At 59.3% G+C, this 18,307-nt stretch overlaps 1 protein-coding gene across 1 annotated transcript; it reads left to right on the top strand.

Moving 5' to 3' along the window:
- Window positions 1-95: 95 nt before the first annotated feature.
- Window positions 96-17,523, top strand: BRI3BP (BRI3 binding protein; the record flags this gene model as incomplete). Its single annotated transcript, XM_084253449.1, has 3 exons — window positions 96-308; window positions 9,319-9,421; window positions 17,090-17,523. 3 exons carry the CDS (start codon window positions 96-98, stop codon window positions 17,509-17,511), a joined length of 738 nt encoding a protein of 245 aa, XP_084109575.1. The 3' UTR covers window positions 17,512-17,523.
- Window positions 17,524-18,307: the final 784 nt, after the last annotated feature.

Below are 18,307 nucleotides of genomic sequence, written 5' to 3'. Positions count from 1 at the left end.
AGAGCGCGGCGCGCGGCCCCCGAGCGCGCCCACGCGGCCCCGCCGAGCCCCGCGTCCCCGCGGCCGTCGCCTGCTCCCCGTCCCCCGGCCTCGGCATGGGCGCGCTTGCCTCGGGCGGACCCCGGGCCCGGGCCGGGCTGCGGCCGCCGCTGCTGCTGCTGCTGCTGCTCGGGCTGCTGGCGCCGGGCGCGCAGGGCGCGCGGGGCCGCGGCGGCCCGGAGAAGAGCGGCCCCCGCCGCGCCGCCAGCACCTTCTCGCAGAGCGTCGGCAGCCTGCTGGGCGAGGACAACGTGCGCGCCGCGCAGAAGGTGGGCGTCCCGCGGTCACCTCGCCCGCCCCGCCCGGGCGCGCGGCCTCGGGGGCTCGGGCCGGGCCGGCCGGGCGCCGATCGGGCGGGTGCTGCGGGCCGGGCCGGGCCGGGCCGGGCCGGGCTGGGGCGCTTCCGGTCGGGGCCTCCGCGCCCGCCCCGCCGCTCCTCGCCGCGGACCTTGGCCCCGGGGCGCGCTCCCCGCCGCGCGCCGACCCGCCGCCCATTCACCCGGGCCCCGCGCGCGAGCGCCCGCCGAGAGCCAGGCGGGGGCCCCGCCCCGCGCCCCCCGCCGCGCGCCCCCCGCCGCGCGCCCCCCGCCGCGCGCCCCCCGCCGCGCGCCCCCCGCCGCGCGCCCACTGTGAGCCAGGCGCCCCGCGCCCCCCGGGCCCCCGCGCCCCCCGCCCCCGCCCCTCGGCGCCCGCGCCTCCTGGATGTGCCGCCTGTTTGTTTGTGGGGCCAGGCGAGAAGGGGCGCTGCCTGCGCCCTGTCGCCGGGCACGGTGACCCCCCGCGCGCAGACCCACTGCGTGCCGCCCCGGGAGCGGTGGTTACCCGCCGTGGCGGTTTCCGATCCCGCGGACCCCAGTCCCCACCCCCGGGTGCTGCCGGCGCTTCCCGGAGCCCCTCGGGCCGGCGCCGCGTGGCCCCTCTCGGCCAGAGCCCACCGGGGAGCCCCCAGAAAGGGGAAGTCAGTGGGGCACGCTGCCTGCGGAGGTGTGGTTCTCGGGGTTCAGCCTTGCACTTCCGTTCACCTCTGGCGCTTTCTGGCTGTGGGGTTTGGGAATGGGGAGAAGTTGGCCTGCAAGTTGGGGGTGGATGTCTCTGAGCAAGGGACTTCACTTTTTTTTTTTTTTAAGATTTATTTGTACAAGAACCGGGGTACAGGAGGGTGAGAGGATTCACCAGAGACAGAGTGGGGAGCAGAACAGGCAGATCTAATGAAATCCACTGCTGAGGGGAGCAGCGGGGAGACCGGAGAGGTCTGCCGCGCCATGTGGGTGTCTCTGCAGCCGGCAGGGATTGAACCGGCAGGGATTGAACCGGCACTGCAGCGGCTGTGGACAGCTTCACAGCGCTGCGCTCAACCGCCTGCGCCACCAGGGAGGCCCCGGACTTCACTTTTTAAGCCTCAATTTCATGGTAGGGATGTAAGGATGTGAGGCTGCGGTGGTGAATCAGGGCCCCTCCTGGGCCAGAGGACAGGCTGGAGCAGGGCCAGTGGGTCGCGTTTGATCCCGATGCAGGTACCCAGAGATCTTGCTTACCTCTGCCGGGAGGACTTTCAGGGTTAAGAAGAACAGTATCCTGGTACTTCAGATGGAGGGGAGAAGACACCCAAACCCGAGTCAGTGGACTGTGTGTTGTTACTGGGTAACAGAGACAGCTTCGCTGGCTGGGAAACTGACTTCTAAGCCCCCCCCCCCCTTCCATGGGAGTGCACCGGCCTCTGGTGCAGGGTGGCATTTGGGGCGGTTGTAGGTGGCCAAGGGAGGAGAAAGCACATTTGACACATGAATTCAAAGGTTGCTGGACTCCCTGGGCAGAAAGGTCGTAGACAAAATGAATTTACCACCCGAGCAAATTGGAGGCAGAAATCACTTGTTTTACAGCAAAAAGAAACTGGACATTTTTGTGTGGGGTAAGCACTAGCAGCCACGTCTCGGCCACCAGCTGGGTGCAGAACCTCAGGTCCCTGCCATGAAGTATAAATCAGATTTTGAAGGGTTTAACCTCTGGGCTGGGATCACTAAGGCAGCCGTATTCTGGCCAAGAATCTGAGAATCCTGCGGTCAGGGCTGGTGTGGGGGTGAAGCAGGGCCGGGGCCTTGCAGAGACGACGCAAACACTGGTTCCCCAGGCTCTGCTGGGTCCTCGTAGCGCTAGAGTTGCTCATTTAACCCTTATCCCACCTATGAGGGTCCTGCCGCTGTTTCCACTTAACAGACGAGCGAAGTGAGGCACAGAGAGTGACCGAGTGACCGGCCTCGGGTCAGCCTGAGTGGCGGAGCCAGGACTGGAGGACCCTGGTCTTCCTGCCTCACGACCCTGCCCGGTCCCCCATCTGCATAGCATCTAGAAGGAGCCTGACCTGCCATTGTTTTCCTCCCGAGACCAGCCAAGCGGTCAGTAGCTTTTAGTGTCAGGTTGACTCTTAGAGCAGACCTGCAGGGTGGGTTGTGGAGTTGGGGGTGCTTGAAGAAACCCCCAGAGTCTAACCTAGGACTGGTCTAAAATAGAGCCGCAGCCCTCTGGCTTGGTCTGGGCATGTCCAGCAGGCACGGGTTCCCATCCCAGCTGTGCCACCTTTGCTTGGGCTAGGTGGAAGGAGATCCTTGGCACACTGAACAAGCGTGTCGTTAGTGCTAGAAGGTCACGATGGAGGAAACGGAATCCTCCGAATCAGTCCTGTTCACTGAGAAATGATCTCGCAGCTGGCACATGTGCTAGCAGAGCCCCGAAGTGGACACGCTGTCTGTCTATCAGCTGGTGATGGAGAAAGTCCCACGTGCGAGGACTAGCTGTGGAAAGGGATGAAGCCCTGACACCTGTGCCGAGGTGGCCGCACCTTGGAAGGATGACAGAGACCAGACGGGAGAGGTCACGTGTTCTGAGAGTCCTCTGCTGGGCGCCCGTAGAGACGGAAAGCAGAGGAGATGTTGCTAGGGGGGATTCCACTTGGGGTGATGAGAATGTTCTGGAACCAGATCGAGAGGATGGCTGCGTACCTTGTGAATGGACTTACTGCCCCTGGTGGTGTGGTAGCGGGGGGGGGGGGGGGGGGGAATGCATGAGTGCGAAGTCAATCTAATCAGGTTATTTGAGTGCTCAGCACCACCAGTGAAACTGAACAGGAGGATGTAATAAAAACGGTAGATCATTTTTGTTTAAGCTTGGTGAGCCTCTCCCCACAGCTCTGCTAATCAGTGGTAAAAAGTGGGGCGTGCTCACACTCATAACTGCAGAGCTGGAAGTAAGTGGAACGCAGTGACCTGAATGAGGTCCCGGCCATAGGTCAGTCATCCCAGCGGAGGGAACAGGTGTGGTGTGGGTGAGGCTTAGGGAGCACTGTTGTGTGGCTGGGACCTTGGGGAGAGGACAGCCGGGTCACACTAGGCAGGCCCCAAGGGTTAACAATGCAGACTCCTTAGTGATCCGGGAAGACATTGCAAAGACCCGGGAGAAAGGTGTGCTCTGCCCCCAGGAGCTGGGTTGGTTGATCCGGGAAGACGAATTAACAGGAAAGGGTGGCCACTCCTGTCCTGTCCTGTGTTTTTGTTTTCCCTAAAGATTTATTTTATTTATTTATGCATTCAAGAGCTGGGGTGCAGGCCAGAAGCGCAGGGGGTGAGAAGACTCACCAGAGAGAGTGGGGAGCAGAACAGGTAGATCCACTGAAATCCTCTGCTGAGGGGAGAGGTCTGCTGCGCCGTGTGGGTAGCTCCCTGGCCAGGGATTGAACTCTTGCTGCAGTGGCTGCGGAAAGCTTCATAGTGCTGAGACTAACCCCTGCGCCACCAGGGTGGCCTCGTTTCTTTCTTTTTAAAAGGGCTTAACACTGTTGTACCTATGTGTAAAATATAAGAGCGTAGTTGCATGGGGTGTCATTTCAGAGAATTCAGAGCTTAAGAAAATACATATTGCTCCCTCCTCAGCCCCCATCCCTTGATTCCCAAGCAGCCAACTAGAGCCGCCCCAAACACTAGGATAGGCCGCCCCCCACCCCCTGCAGTGGTTTTGTTGCTTTCACAGGATACCTGCTGTCCTGCACCACCTCTTGAGATCAGAACTGGCCAGTACAGAACTTCCTTCTTTCTGGAGGGATGCAGAGCCCCACAGCGCCCGCCCCTGCTCATCACCGCTTTGCTCATTTCCTAAGCCAGGCCAGGGGACCGCAGTGGGCTGCCGGGCATGGAGTTGCTGAGTCGCGGGGCCTGGTCGTGCTCACATCTTGATTGCAGTGTAATGGGTGTTCTCTTCTGCATGGAGTGTGCCCAGCAAACGCCCCCAGTGACGAGCACGCAGCTCTCCAAGTGGGTTGTTGTGGCTTCCCGCCCCATGATTCCACTCTCCGACTGGCCACGTACCCCGGGGCTGTCCTTTCGCACCCTCAGTACACGGTTTAAGTCTCAGGCCAGGCCTGACCCCACACCCGAATGCTGACTGCGCCCCACGGCGTCCATCCCCCTGCTCCAGCCAAGCTCCTGGGGCCCCTATGGTTTCTCTGTGTGGAGCTACACAGGCTGCTGGGGCTTCAGAATCCGCTGCGTTTCTGGAAACTGCTTTTTGTTTTCTTTGCCATTTTCCCACTGAGCTGCTGGTCCTTTTTTTTTTTTTTTAAAGATTTATTTATTTTTTTATACAAGAACCGGGGTACAGGCCAGATGCGCGGGAGGGTGAGAGGATTCACCAGAGACAGAGCGGGGAACAGAACAGGCAGAAGGACCAAAGTACACTGCTGAGGGGAGCAGCAGGCGCGGCAGGAGAGGTCTGCGCGCCATGTGGGACCCTCGCCTGTGGCCGGGGACCGAACCGGCCGGGGATCAAACTGGCCAGGGATTGAACTGGCGCTGCAGAGGCTGCGGGCAGCTTCGCAGCCCAGCACTCAACCGCTGCACCACCAGGGGAGGCACTTTTTTTTTGTTTGTTTTTTAAGAGATTTACATTGCTTGCTGTTTGCAAGAGAATATTTTGAGCAATAGAACTTTGACACTTTGCAGTCCTTTTTGCCACCAGCACTTCACAGCTTTGCTGTAATTGACATGCCTCAGGGTGAATAAATGCACAAAAACACACAAGTGGATGGATTTGGACATGTATGCGTCCTGGGAAACAATTGTGTTTCCTCCAACTTTGGAGTTTCAGAAATTTAAAACTATGTTTTAATTTTTTTGTGTGTGTAGAAGAACTGGGGTGCAGGCCAGAGGTGTGGGGGGAGAGGGCTCACCAAAGACAGAGTGGGGAGCAGAGCAGGTGGATTCACTGAGATACGCTGCTGAGGGGAGCAGCGGGGACAGAGAGGTCTGCTGCGCCCTGTGGGTAGCTCCTTGGCCTGGGATTGATCTCAGGCCTTTGCGGTGGTGGGTCTGAGTCAACCCCTAGGCCACCATGGAGGCCCACAACTTTCAGAAATTTTAAAGTGCAGAGAAGTTGAAGGTTTAGAATAAGGGACTGCTGGGGTCCCGAGCTGCTCACCTGTATTCCCAACCTTGTCTCTCCTTGTCCATGACAGACACTTTTTCTTTTATAAAATTTTGGCGGAGCGCTTCCAAGGGAACTGCAGACAGCATGGCAGTTGCAGACAGAGCCCCAGGCCGGCGTCTCACGCCACGCCCCCCAGCCTCTACACCTGCTCCAGGTCTGGTCTGCTTTCCAGGCCTCCCGGGGCCTTCACATTTGGGGGCTTTTCTGATAGGACATTTTGGGAGAGCACAGGCCAGTGTCATCTTCCTCTCACCGGGCCCCACGCGGGACGCCATCACAGCCCACCTGGCAGGAGCCACCCGCTGTCCCACAGCCCTTTGAGAACTTAGCACTGCCGGGAAACAGAAAGCCTGCTCCCCTCAGCGTCCCGCCCGCCCCTCCCCCGGCCTGGCCACCTGCCTGTCCCTGTGACGGCCTCATGCCTTGTGTGCTTGGGCTGCGAGTGGGGCCTGGGCCGCATTTCCTGCCTTCGCCAGTCAGGGGGTGAAGCGCCGGGCCCTTCCACTCTTGGGCTCCGGGGAACAGTGCTGCTGTGAGCAATCCCCCCGCGTTCTCAGGGGAGTGTCTGTTTTCATCACACAGAAAAGGCTGCGTCATGTGTGACAGGTCACATGTGACCCAGGCGGGGGGCTCCCCTGTGCACCCGACGTCCCCGTGGGCGTGAGGGCTCCAGCGCCTCCCGCGTCCCCTCACTCGGGCGCTGGCCGCCCCCATGGGCAGGACGGCGTCAGCCAGGCGCTCTGCTTGGCCAGGTGTCCTCTGAAACGCCCCCCTTGGGTGTCGCCTGCCTCCAGGGGTGCTGGGGAGGGACCCTTCCTGCAAGGGTCCCACCAGGGTCTGTGCCCTGGCCCAGCCGGTCATGCCCCAGCTGCCTCCTGCCCTTCCCGTCCTGTCTCAGCCTTTTCTGTGCAGACGGGGCCCCCTGGTGTGCTCCTCGCAGGCCTGGGCGCCTCTGAGCCCCTCCTCCTCCAGCTGCTTCTTTTGCCTGATTTTCCTGGGGCCGCTTGGCAAGTGTCTGGGGTGAGGGGTGAAGAGAGGTTACGCTGCAGGAAACCACCATCCCCACCCCTCCCCGGGGTTGGGTCCGGCCTCTGCTGCAAGAGGGCGATAAAATCGTGACCTTCGGTCCTTTTGTCTCCTCCCACGTCTCTCAGAGTCTTCCTTGCCTCACTTTCAAAGCTGTCCAACTCACACGAGGAGAGAGCCACACACTGGCCACCAGCGCCAGGCTTCTGAGCTCAGCTTTGTCTCTGTCCTGTCCACTGTCCTCCGTGTCCTGGCCACTGTCCGGTGTGTCCTCTGTCCCATGTGTCTCTGTGTCCTGGCCACTGCCCTATGTGTCCTCTGTGTCTTGTCCACTGTCCTGTGTCCTGAGCACTGTCCCCATGTGCCCCTGAACTTGCAGTGAGACCCCGGGGCTTCTCTGAGCAGGTTTGGGGCGTCACCAGAGCACTCTGCTCTGCCGTGACCTCTGCGTTCATCTTGCGGCGGCCACAGCAAAGTCCCCAGACCGGACGGCTCAAGCACCAGGAATTTGCTGGGAACCTGCGCCAGGCGTGGCCGGGGATGGTCTTCCTGGGCGTCCCTCCTGGTGCAGCCGGCCCTCTTCCCCTGCATCCTCACTGGTCTTGTCTGGCTGGTCCTCGGACCAGAGATGGGGGAGTTAGCTGCCCTCACCCCCTCACCGACCTGTATCATCTCCAAGGCCTGTCCCCAGCACCCCCACATTCTAGGTGCCGGTCAAGACGATGGGGGTTTGGGGCGCACCCCTCGGAGGGCCCTCTTCACCAGGGGACGTGGTCAGGGTGTTCCTGGCGGCTCCCGGTGCAGCCCTGCAGGGCCCTCCTTCTACCCCCTGCCGGGTTTCAGGGTGGCCGTGGCTCAGGGGTCTCGGGTTTCTGTGCACCTGCTTGAGGACCCACGGGGGCAGTTGATGGCCCAGACTGGGGCGAGGGCCGGGCCTCTGTCCTTGGGGGTGCTGTGTCCCAGCCCTGCCCGTGTGGCCACCCTAGGCCCTCGGGCGCAGCATCTCCCTCCCATTTCACAGGAAATAGGCTGGAGAGGTCGGAGGGTTGGCTGCGGGGACTGGCCCTCCCACCCCCACCCTTGAGGGCGTGGGTGCCCACTTAAAGCCCCTGGGCCCTTTTCTTGTAGCCAGGAGCCTTTTTTCCCTACATTTTGACATTTTAACTGGCTCTGTTGACGAAAGTGTACAAGTGGCCCGTCCTTCAAAGAATCGGGACAGGAGAGGGAGGTGGAGTGGAGCCGTGGGCCGGAGAGGGCCAGGCCTGACCCCGCCTGGACAGAGCCGGGCAGGACCGTGGGACAGGAAGGAGAGGGCCTGCCTGGGGGCGGGGTGGGGGTGGCTGCTGATGGGATAGGCTCCTCCTGGGGTGACGAGTGCTCTAAATCTGACCGTGGTGACGACCGTACAACCTCGCGAATGTTCTAAAAACCACCAAGTCGCACACTTCAAAGACGTGAGCCGCCCGGTATGTAAATGACACGGCTGACACGGCGAAGTGCTTAAAAAAGAACAGGCCCAGACCCACGCAGCACCTGCCCCCCGCCGTCCATGCCCCCTTCCCTCCGCGTCCTCCTGGCCAGCTCGGCAAGGCTCCTCTCCCTCCAGTGCCAGTCCTCCCATTACCTTTCTTAAATCCTTCCATTTTTTAACAGCAGCTTTGTGGGGTGCCGTTCACACACAGTGCAAGCCCCCCCTGGAGTGTAGAATGCCGGGCGGCCCACCTCCACCGCAGCCATTTCATGGCCCAGAGAGACCCGGGCCTTGGCGGCCCCCGCCGCCACCCTGGCAGCCCTGATCTGCTCTCCGCCTCCGTGGGGTGCCCGCCCCGCACTCTGCGTGGAAGGCCAGGGCTGGTCTCCCCACCCTCCCCCCGGGTCCCTGGGGGCTGCTGCTCATCCGTGTCCTAGCGCTGCCTTCCAGGGGCCGGTGCTTCTGGCAGAGTCCCGGGCGCGGGGCTTCCGGCCTTCCCCGTGTACCGACAGCCCTGGGGTGTCGCTGAAGATGGTTCCTCTGTCTCCTTTGTCAGCCAGAGCCCTGACATACAGGCCTTAGAGTCGATCACCCCTCCTCACCTGGGCGCAGGGCGGAGCTGGGTTGGAACCGCGGCTGCCCAAGCTCCTGCCCAGCCTCAGGTCACTGGGTCCTCTGCTGCCCTGGCTGCCACCCCCCTCCTGTCCTGGGGTCCGTCCGAGCAGGACGCCCAGGCGGCGACTGTGCAGCCCAGGGCGGGGGCACCAGGAGCCATGCCATCTTCAAAAAGAACGAGGCCGCTCCACACGGCCCAGCCTCGGGTCTCCCCAAGACAGAGTGTCCACGAGCAAAGCCGCAGAGTGGCTCACCCCGCGGGGGCGGGGGCTGGGTGCCGTGCTCACCGGTGCTGTAAGGGGTGGCGGTGACAGTGCTCCGGGAAGGGGTTCAGGTGCAGTGGTGTGAGTCCTCACTGGGCTCCCCTCTGTGGCTCTGGAGTTTTGGGCCTTGGGTCCATACTATCACATACCCCCAAAAAGGAAGGTGAGGTGAAACCCCCATGCTCACATCATTCGAGCCCATTCTGGAGAACCTGGAGTGAATAGACGCCCGAGACAGCTGGTCCCTAGAGCCAGAGTCTCCGGGGTGCAGTTGCCAGGACGCTCAGGTGGGGGAGCCCCGGTTCCAAGTCCAGAGTTGCTCTGTCAGCACCAGGGATCCCAGTGTGTCCCCCTGACATGCGAGCGATGGGCTTGTGACTAGGAGGGTGGGAGCTGGCCAGGCTGGTGGTGACCGTTCTCTTGTCTCCGCAGTTCCTGACCAGGCTGACCGAGAGGTTTGTGCTGGGAGTGGACATGTTCGTGGAGACCGTGTGGAAAGTCTGGACAGACATCTTGGATGTCCTTGGACTCGATGGTAGGTGTTGGGGGGCATTCGTGGAATGGTTCTCACGGTATGCACCAGGGCACTGAGGGGGCACTCGGGGTACGGTGAACATCCCTGTTGTGACGGCGGCACATGTGAAGGGTCATCGGGCTGAGGTTCCCAGATGTACTCAAGATCAGGTGCTGACCCCCCTGTGCCCCCCACCCCGTCCCAGGCAAGCTGCCGGGGTTACAGGCATCTGTGAGAAACACGCTGTTGGTTTGGGTGGAGGTGAGCAAGGCCCGTGCATTCGTGGGGGGTGAAGTGGTACTCCCCGAATCCCATGGTCACGTAAACAACTGAAAAGTCAATAAACACAGAAGAAACCCCATTGTCTAGGCAGAAAGGAATTTAATACTGAGAATGTGGTCAATCATCAGTGGCTGCACGAGCCACATAGGGCCCAGGACGCTGCCAGACTGGCCACTGTATGGGATCCCGGGATACTGCTAAACCGGCTTCCGGAGCTTCGCTGCTGTGCTCCAGGGCCGGAGGCAGCCCTGGACATGCTGAGCTGAAGGACACAGCCCTGGTGCAAGCCTCTTCCACAGTCTGCAGGGCCCAGAATGAGGGCCCGGGGACCCTCCAGGGCCGGTACCTGGTGGCCCGCACGGCCGTGACTCAGTGCAAAGGACTCAGCTCTGCCAGCAAAGGGGAAGGTGAGTGGGACCAGGCACAGGCCGCCGAGCGCTGCTGTCCCGGCGATGCCTCTCAGAGACTGAGCTCCCTGTGTTTATTGGGGGCCAGTCTCGTCGGTGCCTCTGCTGGCACGGACCCAAGTCCCAGGCTTGCGGAAGGAGAGCGGGGGTCCATGTGAGCCGGTGCAGTCTCAGCCCCCCCACCGTGTCTGCCGCCCACCGAGCAGCTCACACCCATCTCTGCGGACATCGGCCAGACGTCGACAAATGGAGCTCAATCGTGACACCAGCTTCCGGGTGTGGAGCCCGTGGGGCCGGAATCCCACTTCAGACTGTCACCTGCGCTTCTGACCACCTGGCTGCAAGCGGGGGACCCCAGACCCCTCCTCAGAGCGGCTCACAGGCCCCAGGGCACTGCACACTGGCTCCTTCCCAGGATTAGTCAGGAGTGCGGGCGAGGCAGGCACAGGCTGCTGGTCAGCCCCCGTGCTCGCCGCCGCGCCCCCTGAGCCCCAGCTTTGGGTTTTCTGAAGGCCCCGACACGTGGGCACCTCTGGGCTTGGATTCACTGTCCCCCTCCCTTCCCAGAGGTCGGTATGAGACTGGAAGTTCCAACCCTCTGGTCGTGTGGTCCGTTCCCCTGCAGTCCCTTCCAGAAGCCCCATCATTCAGAGAAGTGCCGTCGGGGTGCAGAGGGGCGTGTTTCCAATCACGGGGCGCCTGGTCCCGCGCGTCGCGGCGTGGGAAACGGTGGGTTTATCCAGGTGTGTTTCCTGTTACCACAGTCACACTCGAGAAGGTCACGCGCCGTCCAGCGGAGGGCGCCCCTGGCCAGGGCCAGCCGCTCGCTCCGGAGACTCCGCCTGCGGGTCAGAGGTCGGGCTCAGGCGGAGCTGCGGGCCTGGGCACAGGTGGGGGGCCGGGGCACCTGCTGTCGCCCCCTCCGCCGCGGGGACCCTGAAAGGTTCGGCGCGGTAAAGAAAAGGAGAGCCAGGCTACATTTCTCAAAGGGAGGGAAAGTTTATTGCGCCCCGGGCGGACCTCACAGACCCAAGGTGGGGGTCAGTGAAGCCGCGCACGTTGTTAGGGGGAAGCAGGGTTTTATAGGGCGAGGAGAGGTCAGGTGGGTAGTGGGGCTCCTATGGCTGGAAAAGTTTGTAGGGCAGGTAGAGGTTCTTTGTTTGAGAAGAGACTCGTGGGGGGAGGGGGGAGGCTCATTGTCTGAGTCCTCCAGGCAGGTATCCGCATTTCTGCGCCCCAGGTGAGCTTCCAGGTAGGCTTTTGCATTCCGGCCCCCTGCATGGACCTTTCAGACCCCACCTCCGGCCTTAAACCTTTGGGTTCAATTGAGAGAACTTAGCCCGGCTCGGGGAGCCCCGCTGCGCGGCCGAAGGGTCAGGGGCAGCCGAGCGGGGCTTGAGAGGAGCCTGCGGCGTGGCCCTGGGGCCGCGGCTGAGTCGGGGCGGGACCCTCGCTGGCGGCTGTACGGCCCCGCCCACGGCCCCGCCCTCGGCCCTGGCCCCGCCCTCGGCCCTGGCCCGGCCCCGCCCACGGCGCGCTCTCGCGTCCCCGGTCCCCCGCGGCGCCGGTGTGCGGGGCCTCGCGGAGGCGGTGCCCGGAGCCGGGCGTTCTTTTTGTTTTTAATTAATTTTTAAAGATGTTTACGTCATGGTGTTGCAGGGCAGCCCCGATACAAAACGGGGTGCCTGGCTGGGGGTCCCCGCCCGCGCGCTCAAAGGACTTGCCAGCGCCCCGCGGCGGGCGCAGGCGGGAGGCTGACGAAGGTCACTCTCAGGGAGGGCATGAGGGCGCGCGGCTCGGGGAGAAACGCGGGAGACGAAGCGTAAACGCGCCCTCCCCGACCCGCGACCTGGAACCCCAAAGGCGCCTGAGAGCTGCGCGAGCCGGGAGCCGGGAAGCGGGGGGCGGGAGCCGGGAAGCGGGGGGCGAGCGACCGAGCGGGAGCCCCAAGGCCCACGGGTCCGGTTTCACACCCAACCTGGCTGCCCAGCGCCACCCTCGGTCCGGCCACCCTCCCTCTGGCCGTGACGGGATCTCCCTTTCCCAGTGTGCTGAGGGCTGTGGTCTGGGGTGGGGGTGGCGTCCACGAGGCCTGCGTGGGATCCGCTCAGGACAGCCTCTCCCCCTGACAGCTGCTCGTGTTTGAACACTGTCTGCTTCCCCCGCCCGCGGGTGTGGCCCCACGAGCCCCGCCAGCGCCTCGCGCCGCGCGTGGAGTACTACTCAGCCGTCAAAAAGAAGCCCCTGCCTCCCCGCGCCGGGACGGGCCGGAAGGGCGGACGCCCGTGACACGAGCCGGAAGGAAAAGAGAAATGCCGGAGGGTCGCTTGCTGCGGGCGCGGGGCCACGGAGGCGCGGGGGGGGGCAGCGGTGCGGAGCGCGGCCCTCGGGCTGTTCCGGCCGGGCCGCGCCTTCCGTGTGCGCAGAGCCGCCCCCCGGCCCCCGGCCCCCCGCCGCGCCCCTCACCCCGCCGCGCCCCTCACCCCGCCGCGCCCCTCACCCCGCCGCGCCCCTCACCCCGCCGCGCCCCTCACCCCGCCGCGCCCCTCACCCCGCCGCGCCCCTCACCCCGCCGCGCCCCTCACCCGGGACTCCGGGGCGCGCCAGCGGGGAGACGCCTCTGGGCGGGCGGGGCCTCCCGCAGACGCACCTCCTCGCCTTCCTCCTTGCCCTTTGCTCGTGGCCGCCGTCGCGCCTGGGCCCGACTTCCGAGAGGCTCCGGCCGCTCCCGCAGAGCGGACGCCGGGGCTGCAGAGGCGCCCGCCCCGCCGTCCCCGCCGCCCTCCTGTGAGGGGCGCCGCACCGGCCAGTTTCCTGTGAAAACTACATTTTTGTTAACCTCTCATGAGCTCATTGTAGTTCTAAATGGGTGAGTAACAGCGACGTTTAAAACGTATCAAAAACCTCTGCCTCCCGCGCTGGGAACCTGAAATTGCTCTGAAAAAAATCAAGTCTTCCTTTTTCTTAAGTCAGAAAAATGAGCCCATACAATGCACGTAACCCGGAGCTTCAGGCGAGCACCTTGACCTACAAGGGGTGTCTGCCAGTTACTTTTCAACAAAACTAGACAAAAAGATCGGAAACTCGCCTGGAAGCACGAGGCACATTCAAGCACAGAGTCACAGCGCCTTTTTTTTTTTTTTTTTTTTTAAGAATTTATCAGACGCTAGCGGGGGTTTCTAACATGGTAAAGACGAAGAGGCAGAAGCTACATAAATAAACCCTCCCGGGGTCCTGAGATGGAGAGACTGGGTTAAGTCTCGCCTGCAGGGTTGTGTGAACGTCAAAACTGCATTCACTCAAAGTGCTCCCCCTGCCTCTGGCAGGCACCTAGAGGGGGACAATAGCTTTCGGGGACCCTGGGGAGCTCTGCACCTTCCCTTCTGGAACAGGTTGCTGTTTATGAGGTCAGCCAGAGGGCAGCCAACATGCGGGGCAATCTGATCCCTTTGGGGGTGCCAAGATAGGGTATTCATACTATTGGCGCATCTGGAGGCCTGAGAAGCCCCAACTTCAGGGGTGCACATCCAGGCTTGTTCTGTGTCCACACTTACCCACCCCATGCCACTCTCGCTCCCTGAGGTATAGAGTTGATTGGGCTTCGGCCCAGGGATCTCAGTGCAGCACAGCAGAGGCCTGGAGGCTGGCGAGAGACGTGGTTGGGGCCACACGTCCATGGGCCCACTGGGATGCTGACACACACCCCAGTTTGAAAACCACTGGTGTCGATTAAACACACCCAGGCTGTCTCCTCCAACACTATAAAGAAACAGAAAAATCCAGAACGAAGGACCTTCTGAGAGGTCCCACAGGCTTTCGGAGTTAGCGTGCTGGACCCCTGCTAGATGAAAGAGAAGGATGCGGCGTGCCCAGCGGCCCGACGTGAGCAGTGACGGGTCCCGAGGGGTAGACGTGAGGGGACAGCTCTGTGTTCCTGGACAACTGGAAAGGCTTGAAGGATGTCGTGGAATTTAATATTCACAGGCATGAAGATAGTTTCATGGTTGTAAGCAGAATGTTATCCATTTTGTAAAACTGAAAGACATCCAAATTGGAAAGGAGGAAGTGAAATTGTATATAGACATCCTAAATTTTACAGAACTTTATAGAAAATCCTGCAGACTCCATCCAAACTCTTAGATCTAATCAATGAATTCAGTAAAGTCGCACAAAGTTAACATGCAGAAATCAGTGTCTCGGTGTGCTAACAGCAGATTATCTGTAAAGGAAATTCAAAAGTGATCCCTTCAACAGTAGCATCAAAGACAGTAAGACCTTAGAAATAAATTTAACCAAGGCAGTTAAAGCTCCCTACCCTGAAAATTATAAGATATTAATGAAGAAAATCCAGACACAAGTAAATGGAAAAGTATCCCCTGTTCATGGATTGGAAGGAAGGATTAATATTGTTCCAAAGTCCATGCTGCCCAAAGCCATCTGTACAGTCAACGCAATTCCTATCAAGATTCCAATGGAATTTTCTATAGAAAAAAAAATTCTAAAATTTATTTGCACCCACAAAAGACTCCAAGTAGCCAAAGCAATTCTGAGAAAGAACAAAGCTGGAGGCAGCACACATCCTGATTTCAAGGTATACTACAAAGCTATAATAATCAAAGCGGGATGGTATGGGCGTAAAAACAGGCAGCAGTAGAACAGACTGGAGAACCGAGATATAAACCCACAAGTAGATGGTCAACAAGTATCAACTAGTGTTTGACAAGTCAAGGATGGAGAAACGAGTCTCTTCAATAACTGATGCTAGAAAAATTGAATATTCACACGTAAAATAATGAAACTAGCCCCCTATCTTTTACCACTCACAAAAATTAACTTGAAATGGATCGAAGACTTAAATGTAAGACTGGAAACCATAAAACTAGGAGAAAACATAGGTGGTAAGCTTCTTAACAAGGGTCATGGCCATGACTTTTTGGATCTAAACCCTAAAGCACAACCTATAAAATAAAATAAAAAAAAAAACAAGTGGGATGAAATCAAACTGAAAAGATTCTGCACAGTGAAAACAAGACAGCAAGCCCCCAAAACTCATCAACAAAATGAAAAAACAACTAGTTGAATGGAAAACCACATTTGCAAACACTCTATCTGTTGAGGGGTTACTATCCAAAATATATCATCAACAAGTCATACAACTTGGTGGCAAAGAAACAAGTAATCCAGTTGAAAATAGGCAAAAACCTGGATGAGCATTTTCCCCTGGAAGATTGACAAAGGCACACCAAGGACATGGAAAGGGGCTGAGAATCACTAATATATAGGAAAACACAAATCAAAACCACAAGAAGAGATCACCTCACACCTGTGAGAATGGCCCTCCTCAAACAGACATGAGGTCAATGCTGCTGGGGAGGAAGGAACCCGTGTGCTTTATTGGTGGGATTATAAATTGGTGCAGCCTTCGTGGAAGACAGAATGGAGACCCCTCAGAAATTCTAAGATAGAGCTACCCTTTGAGCCAGCAATTGTTCTTCTGGGAGTATAACCAAAGGAAATGAAAACACTAAGCTGAAAAGATACCTACAACCTCACGTCCATAACAGGATTATCCACAATAGCCGGGACATGGACACAAGCTTAGCATCCATCACCAGATGAATATATGGTGTCTGTACATGATGGAATATTATACAGCCAGGAGAAAGGAATCTTTCCATTCGTACAACATAGATGGGCCTTGAGGGCATTATGCTGAGTGGAAAATAAGGCAGAGAAAGATAATTACTGTGTGATCTGACTTTTATGTGGAATCTAAGAAGGAAGAAACTCGGGAAAAGAGATCAGATTTGTGGTTGCCAGAGGTGAGGGTTGGGGGTGGGAGGATTGGATGAAAGTGGCCAGTAGGTACAATCTCCCAGCTACAAGGCCAATTAGTGCTGGAGATGTCATATACAGTAGGGTGACCAGAGCTGGCACTGCTGTGTGATACGTCTGGAAGCTGTTAAGACAGTCGATCCATAGTATCTCATTACAAGGAAAAAAACATTTTTTCTCTTGTTTGTTTGTATATGAACTGGCGGATGTTAACTGAACTCACTGTGGTGATCATTTCACAGTCTATGTAAGTCTTTATTCTGTACTTACACAGACAGTTCTGTCAATAAAATGGGGGTGGGGGGGAACGTGCTCTTTGAAGCATGACCTGTGTATCTTTGAAATAGCCCAGTAAAAAAAATGTGCATGACTTGGATGAAGCCAAATGGGGTAGGTGTTAACAATCGTTAAGCCTAGGTGGTTTCAATAGGACTACTTATTTCACTGTTCTCAACTTTTCTATTTGAAAATTTTCTAAAGTTGGGCACACAGAAGATGCAACTCCTCCATGCTTAAGATGGAGCTTCGTGTGTGCACCTGTTACGATTAGGTTTGGCTGTGAGTAGCAGAGGCCCCAAATAACAGAAGCTTAAACAAGATGGAAGTTAATTTCTCTTATGTAAAAGCCCGCAGGTAGGTGACCGTGTAGCACATCGTCCTTGAGCCCCAGGTGCCTTCCATGTTATTGCTCCCTAATAGGTGACTTCCTTTCCTCTATGGTCCAAGACAGCTGCTCCAGCCATCGCATCCAAATTCCAGCAGGCAGGAGAAGAGGTAAAGGGCACATTTCCACTATTTTTAGGAAAAAACCCTTGAAGTAGTCACAAAGCACTGCAGCTGACCTCTCCCTGGCCAAAGCTTAGCCATGGAGCTGCCAGAGAAGATGAGAAATGCCATTGCCCTGGCAGCCCCGGGCTGGCCTGAAACTGGGCATTGGCTCCTGTGGAAGGAAGGCGACCACGGGACAGTTTGCTGGCCCTGCCCCACCACGAGAGGTGTTTTGGATTCCTGGACAGGGTCACCCTGTCCTCTTAGGCGCCGAGAGCATGTAGGTCACTAAGGCAGCTCCCCTTAGTTCCTCAGCTCATGCCCAGGCCCGGCCATGAGCCGAGCTGCCCAGCCCTGGCCGCCAGTAACCATGGCTTCTCTCTCTTGCTTCCCGCAGTGTCCAACCTCTCCCAGTACTTCAGCCCGTCCTCGGTGGCCAGCAGCCCGGCCCGTGCCCTCCTGCTGGTAGGCGTTGTCCTCCTGGCCTACTGGTTCCTGTCCCTGGTGCTGGGCTTCACCTTCAGCGTCCTGCACCGGATGTTCGGCCGCTCCTTCTGGGTGGCCCGCGTCCTCCTGTTCTCCATGTCGTGCGTGTACATCCTGCACAAGTACGAGGGCGAGCCGGAGGGCGCGGTGCTGCCCCTGTGCCTGGTGGTGGCCGTCTACTTCATGACCGGGCCCATGGGCCTGTACTGGCACAGCGGGCCCAGCGGGCCGAGCGTGGAGGAGAAGCTGGAGCACCTGGAGAGCCAGGTCAGACTGCTCAACATCCGCCTCAACCGCGTGCTGGAGAGCCTCGACCACGCCAACAGCAAGTGACAATCAGCCAGCCGGCCGGCGCCCCCCGCCCCCGCGCCCCCGCTCAGGAAGCAGAAGAAGAGGAGGAAGAAGAGAACCCCGACCCCCAAACAATCGTAATAAACATTCCTGAGCAGGAGACGGGCACTCTGGGGGGTCTTTCCGGCCAGCGATGTGCCGGGGACGCGTCCCGGGAGCAGAGGTGGTGGTGTGGCGCGGCGCGGCTCGCGGGAGTGGGGGGAGGCGTGTTTTTTCAACCAAGGCGATGACCCTGAGGGCGGTGCAGGGAGAGAGGTCTGCCTGTGTAGAGCGGAAAGGGATATTTTCAAGTATTTCGATACATCTTTTGTAAGGTTTTTTAATAAAGGCAGATGGAGTCAAGTGTATTCCAGCTCCGGGGAGGGGGCCGCGGGGGGCTGGCGGTGGAGAGCCCTGTTCTCGCCCGTGGGGTCTGTGGCGGCTGGAGTCCGTGTGCGTTTTCCGTGTTCCCAGCCTCGCTTGACGCGCGCTCGGCCAGTGTTGACCAGTGTCCCTTCTGACGTGGCGCTTGGCTCCCGGGCGGGACCTCGACGCAGGAGCCCAGCCAGGCCGCGCCCCCGACCATATGGTGAAGTGGAGAAATCACTGGTTAGAAACCCCTCGTTTTGTTCTCCCCTCTGTACTTGGGTGTATTTTTCACCTCAGCCTTTTGTAAAAGAAAACTCAAGGACCAGGCGAGGAAATGCCGGGGGGCGTGCTGGTGCTCACTCCGGAGTGTGTGTCCTGACTTTGCCATTCACCTGCGAGGCCCACTTAGGGGAGACGCACCCTTCACAGT

Source organism: Talpa europaea (genome assembly GCF_964194135.1).
Source record: "Talpa europaea genome assembly, chromosome: 14".
Classification (NCBI taxonomy): domain Eukaryota; kingdom Metazoa; phylum Chordata; class Mammalia; order Eulipotyphla; family Talpidae; genus Talpa; species Talpa europaea.
Note: the sequence above shows the minus strand (reverse complement) of the source record. Positions and strands in the feature narration are given on the sequence as shown.